Genomic DNA, 6,000 nt, shown 5'->3' with positions numbered 1-6,000 from the left:
CTGGCTCCAAATAACGTATCACCCGTTTCGGTAAGCTCTCACTTACTATGCTAAAAGCTTCTTCATAACAATGCCGTAAGTGTATATTGTCGTAAGTCACTTTCTTCATCGTACAATGATCTACGATCCCATTCTACCCTATCGCCGTACTGCATGAGCAACAGCGCCGGCTATGGCATAGGGCAGGGACCTGTTTCACAAACCCTTTTTCAATGACAAATGACAAATATCAGTGACAGATATGCTGATAACCAATCAGAAGCAAGGATTTCAGTAGCTTATAACAAAGACTGTCATTTGTCACTGATGATAAGTTTTGTGAAACAGGGCCCGGAAGAAGCTTGCAGCAAGTCAAGCAAAAGCTTACTCAAACAGGGGACGACTTCTAAAGATTGTAAAAATAGAACAAAATTTCAAGAGACAGTCATCATGAGGGAATTAAAAAAAAATCCAGGGGTAATAAAGATTTTGTACGAATTGCAACCTGGGGGGGGGGGGGCATTTGTCATTTGTCATTGAAAAAAAGGTTTTGTGAAACGGGACCCTAGAGGGAACAATATCAAGACCGAAGCAGATGCTTGGGTCATGTGAAGACCAAAGGCCTCAACATGGAAATCTCAATACTTGAGACAATGTCAGTTAATTTCTTTTCTCCTTTTTTAAATCCTTTTCCATTTTCTTTCATGCTTCACAATAAAACTCCTTTAAGGCATGATCTTCCCCTCTAGGTATGACGAATCCAAGATATTTCTATATATATTGCACCTGCTATTGGCATGGTTCATAGTAAACCCTCATTGCTTCCTCTGTCAACATCCAACACACAGGTCTAGGAGCCGTACTTGCTGTCCTTATGTGAACGTCACAGTTGATAGCTCTACTTTGTCAGAATGCAGAACTCTGTCATTCTGTTCACATTTAGCGCTATGACTGAGAAGTAATCGATCACCAGAGCATGGAGCGAACATTGTATCCACACAGTCTAATGGAGATTAAAACGTTGTACGGTCACCCTGAATTTGACATGCTTCCATGCATTAATATGAGAAGTGTTAGTGCTGATTTTGCTGATAACATCTCTTACTAGATAATGAACTCTGCGACTATAAAAGGTAAGAAACGGCAAAGGATGGTATCCATAACGATGATGACATCACCTCATTCTTCGGTTGCCGCCATGCCAACTCCGTGATTTCTTGATATGATGCTGGTTGAACCCTCCGCGATGCTGCTGCATAAAGTAACAGAACGGAAGTACCGGTTAAATTATCATTATCATCGACATCATCATCGTCATTTGTACTCCTACTACTTCTTCTACTACTATTTCTACTACTATTACTACTACTACTACCATTATTGCAATTATCGCTATTCATCATCAACAGTGATCTGTCAGTTTATGACAGGTTCAGTGACTCAATCAAAATTTTATATCAAGTGTCTCTCCAAGTTCCTCGGTCTTGAGCCATCAATTTCAGCGTTTTTATACCCTGTTGCTCCACATTCTGTGATTAAATCGTCTAGAAAGCCTTTAAGAGGTCTTCCCCTCTTCTTCTTTCCATGAATACGAACCTTCGATCATTCTATGACTCTGAGCATGTGTCCAAGCCATTTCTTCTGCCTCTCTCTAATCGTTTGAATCAGCACCCACTTTATTGCTATTATGACTAATTTAATATCTATTTGGTACTTTCAAATCATCAACATACAAATGTACAGTGTACACAATTTCATTCTTAGAATGTAGAGTAAACAGAAATTTCAAAGACACTGTTTCACCAGAGCAGTCAACCTGGGAAAAGAATGGGTCAACTAAATGACTATGGCCAATAGGCCTTCCTCTCCATGAGACAAATGTGGGCAAAACACCTTGTCTAAGGAATTAAGCACCAAGCAAGGATGGAACCCATGACCTCTAATATGAGCGCTAAGGGCCTTCACCACCATACCATAGTGCTCCTTCTAAACTGTTAATTAATCCTGACAAATTTGTTATGGGACTATTGAATTATAGTTTCTTAAAATGTTGCAAACTTAGCAAAGTATTGCTTCAAAAACGTTACATATTATTTCAGATCAGGAACTAATCCAAAAGTCCTCATTAAGGAACAAAGTTCTAGGACAGGTATTAGTTTTCATCATATCTGAATAATTAAAAAGACATTTATATTGCTGTATTTAAAAGACAAATCGCACCAACAGAATTTGAAAGCTAGTGTTGGATCAGCAAGTTTATGAATGTTCCCCTTACCAAGATAATTATCACTAATCGAGAGCATAAATATCAAAGAAATAGACTGGATTATAATGTTACGATTTGAAATAAATTGAATAATTTAGTTTTAATTTGATCAAGTCATATATGTGTGCATGGGTGTGTCATTTGTCAATGTTGTATGTACTCACCCCATGAAAGCTGCCCTTATTGCGATGGTTCTGTACATGCTGGAAGGAATTATGATGGCCAGGGAGCTGATCTTGTGGGTTGAATGGTTTCCTCATCTTCTTCACCTAATTTGAAAAACAAATATTGCAAACAAAGTACTTTTTATTGAAAGGTATTAAAGGGATCGGGTTACTTTGTCACAGATTCTGAAACAAAATCCTGGATTTAGCTCATGCTGCAATGATAATTATAAACCTTTAGGTCAGTCAGGAACCCCATGACTTTTTCAAGTCGATCGCCCGTCTGATTATGAATATATTTATGATTGAAAATCAAAATTTCATTTTCCGTTTTCCTACAGTTTGGATAACACTACAGTCTATTGGGGAAAATGAGTATGGTAAAACCGGTCACTCAAAGATTTTTTACTTGTTTGAGGCACTTCACGATCATTTTGAAGCGCAATTTTTTAGGGCTTCAATATCACACCATATCACAGACACTGATAACATGTAGGGCCATGCATCTCAGATTTAACATTGTTAAACGATGCTTTTAATGATAGTATTTAATAATTTGGTTATATTTAGCCAGGGTAGCCACGTCAGTATGAATACTGCTCTTCAGGCGGCCCTGCAATAAGTCTTACTCCCGCATTGCCAGGTACCTATGTACACCGGGGTGGAGTGGGACAAATGTGGGCAAAAAGCCTTGTCCAAGGATGTAAGCACTAGCGAGGATGGAACCCAGGACCTATCATATGAGCGCCAAGGGCCTTTACCAGCATACCATAGTTCTCCTACTAAGCTTTTAATTAATCCTGAAAAATGGTTGTGGGACTATGGCATTTCTTAAAATGTTGTGAACTTATATCATATCATTTCAGATCAGGAACTAATCCAAAGGTCCTCATTAATGAACAAAGTTCTAGGACAGGTGTTAGGTTTTATCACTTCTGAATCAGTTCTTAGGACTTTTTTCCTTCAAATTCACCATTACAAAGTATAAAGATGACAAGATGAAAAACTTTGCTTGTAGCACTGAAGAATAAACTAGAAAGAAAACTAGATGGAATTCCACTGCGCGCAGTCGAAAATGATGCCTCCGTTAAAGAGCAATTTTACAAACCAAAACAGAAAAAAAAAATTGAATTCACGTTCAATGGTAATCCATTGACAGGTTCTCAGAATATTGTGATTACAAGCAATTTCTCATATACATATATGACCCTTTGATCTTTGACCTCATGACCATAAAATCTACTCAGTTCATTGGCTCTGCAAGATGTTCTGAGTTAAATAGTAATCCATCTGTCAGTTCTAATGAGAATGCGTTCACAAGCTATTTTTGCATACATAATGGGCCCATGACCTTTGACCTTTGACCTTATGAACCAAGAATCTACTCAGTTCATTGGCTCTGCAAGTAACAAACATGACCTAATTTTGGCATGAATCCATCAATCGGTTCTTGAGATAACGCGATCACAAGCTGTTTTTGCATTCATAATGTGCGCTGTGGCCTTTGACCTTTGACCTACGTGCTCCAAAATCTAATCAGATCGTCTTCCTATGGTGATACACACTATCACTAAGTTTGAAGTTTAAATCTCCAGTGGTTCTTGAGATATCATGATAACAATCTCAATGTATGGAATTTCATAAGTTGACCTCTGTGACCCTTGACCTTTGACATACGTGCTCCAAAATCTAATCAGATTGTTTTCCTATAGTGATACACACTATCACTAAGTTTGAAGTTTAAATCTCCAGTGGTTCTTGAGATATCATGATAACAATCTCAATGTATGGAATTTCATAAGTTGACCTCTGTGACCCTTGACCTTTGACATACATGCTCCAAAATCTAATCAGATCGTCTTCCTATGGTGATACATACTATCCTTAAGTTTGAAGTTTAAATCTCAAATGGTTCTTGAGATATCGCGCTAACAAACTCAATACAAGGAATTTCATAAGTTGACCTCTGTGACCTGTGACCTTTGACCTACGTACTCCAAAATCTAATCAGATCGTCTTCCTATGGTGATAAATACTATTCCCGAGTCTTAAGTTTAAATCTTAAATGGTTCTTGAGATATTGTGATAACGGTCAAACGGGACGGACGGACGGACGTACGGACGTACGGACGTACGGACGGACAACCCGAAAACATGATGCCTCCGGCACCACCTTCGGTGGCGGAGGCATAAAAATATTTTAGGCAGTCAAAAATATGCCTGCAACATAATCAGTATTTTTTTATCATCGGATTAAAGGTAGTAGCCCTCATTTGCAGACCCTCCTTAATTTTGATGAGACCGTTCCCTCATCCCATCTCCCTCATCACATCTCCCTCATCCCATCCCCCTCCTTCACTCAATCATCTCGCCAACAAACCCACCGATATCATCATTCTTACCTTCCCCATATCGTAGTCATCGTTCCATGTACTCCTCCTCTTCATGTTGGCATGGTCTCTAGCAACCTCCTCATCGATGCCACTCCGTCCACCATCCCAACTTTGCACTGCGGGAAGAAATGCAGGAACAAGCAAAAGTTACTAATAGGATGCCAAGAGCTAGAACGGTGTAACTCCCAACATTCAACACAGCTTTAACCCAGGGACTCCAGTTAGAATTGATCAGAGGCCTGAGGGTCTGAAAATCACCTAGAATTAGCTATTTTGTACACACAAAAAAAGAGTTCTGGTCATGCGATTGCATTGTGAAAGAAACATTCAATTTTCCTTCAAAAGTGCAAGCATAGAAATACAATCCTATAAAGATTACTTTTCAGATCAGGAACTAATCCAAAATCCTCAAAATTGAACAAAGTTCTAGGACAGTGTTAGCTTTCATCACATCTGAAAATGATTTTCCCTAAACAATTGATTATTTTTGTTTAACAATGTTAAATCTGAGATGCATGGCCCTACATGTTATCAGTGTCTGGTGTAATATTGAAGCCCTAAAAAAGATTGCACTTTAAAATGATCATGAAGTGCCACAAAAAAGTAAAAACCTTTGAGTGACCGGTTTTACCATACTCATTTTCCCCAATAAGGAAAGGAAAACAAATTTTTAATTTTTGATTTCCAATCATAGATATCTTGATAATCAGACAGGCGATCGGCTTGTAAAAGTCATAGGGTTCCTGACTGACCTAAAGTTTTAGAATTATGATTGCAGCATGAGATTAATCCAGGATTTTGTTTTAGAATCTGAGGCAATGTTACAGAGTCACTTTAATAGGGTCAAAATATTTTGTTGATCTGGGGGGTGTTTCACAAAACTTGTCATCAGTGACAAATGACAGTTGTTGTTATAAGCTACTGAAATCTTTGCTTCTGATTGGTTATTAACAGATTTGTCACTGATATTTGTCATTTGTCGTTGAAAAAAGGCTTTGAGAAACGGGTCCCTTGTCTCTCTTACCCGATGGTCCGTATCCTTTGTGAGAGGATTTGTTGAGGAAGTCCATCACCTCTCCTGGAGGAGGTCTCCTGGTCCCATCCCAAGACTGGCTCATCTTGTGAGGGGGGCCATCTCCACCCGGTCGCTGTGGATACCCTCCCTGCTGTATGTGGTGGTCCCAGTGCTGGTGGGGAC

General features: G+C 38.9%; 1 protein-coding gene across 2 annotated transcripts in view; it reads right to left on the bottom strand.

Annotated features, from left to right (window-relative positions):
• Positions 1–662: 662 nt before the first annotated feature.
• The window catches only part of LOC100889083 (ubiquitin carboxyl-terminal hydrolase 36), a 29,026-nt gene continuing 23,688 nt past the window's right edge, over positions 663–6,000 (bottom strand). Inside the window, exons 14-17 of one of the 2 annotated variants that reach the window (XM_030984453.1) lie at positions 5,827–6,000; positions 4,812–4,918; positions 2,410–2,514; positions 663–1,231 (exon numbers count right to left, since the gene is read on the bottom strand). In XM_030984453.1, coding sequence (XP_030840313.1) covers positions 1,154–1,231; positions 2,410–2,514; positions 4,812–4,918; positions 5,827–6,000 — 464 coding nt within the window. In that variant the 3' untranslated portion in view covers positions 663–1,153. The remainder of the gene's footprint in view (positions 1,232–2,409; positions 2,515–4,811; positions 4,919–5,826) is intronic. The other variant, XM_030984454.1, reaches the window with a different exon arrangement.

Source organism: Strongylocentrotus purpuratus, unplaced genomic scaffold, assembly GCF_000002235.5.
Source record: "Strongylocentrotus purpuratus isolate Spur 01 unplaced genomic scaffold, Spur_5.0 spur5_scaffold_14, whole genome shotgun sequence".
Classification (NCBI taxonomy): domain Eukaryota; kingdom Metazoa; phylum Echinodermata; class Echinoidea; order Camarodonta; family Strongylocentrotidae; genus Strongylocentrotus; species Strongylocentrotus purpuratus.
The sequence above is the reverse complement of the archived record's forward strand: the minus strand, read 5'-3'. Positions and strand labels throughout refer to the sequence as shown.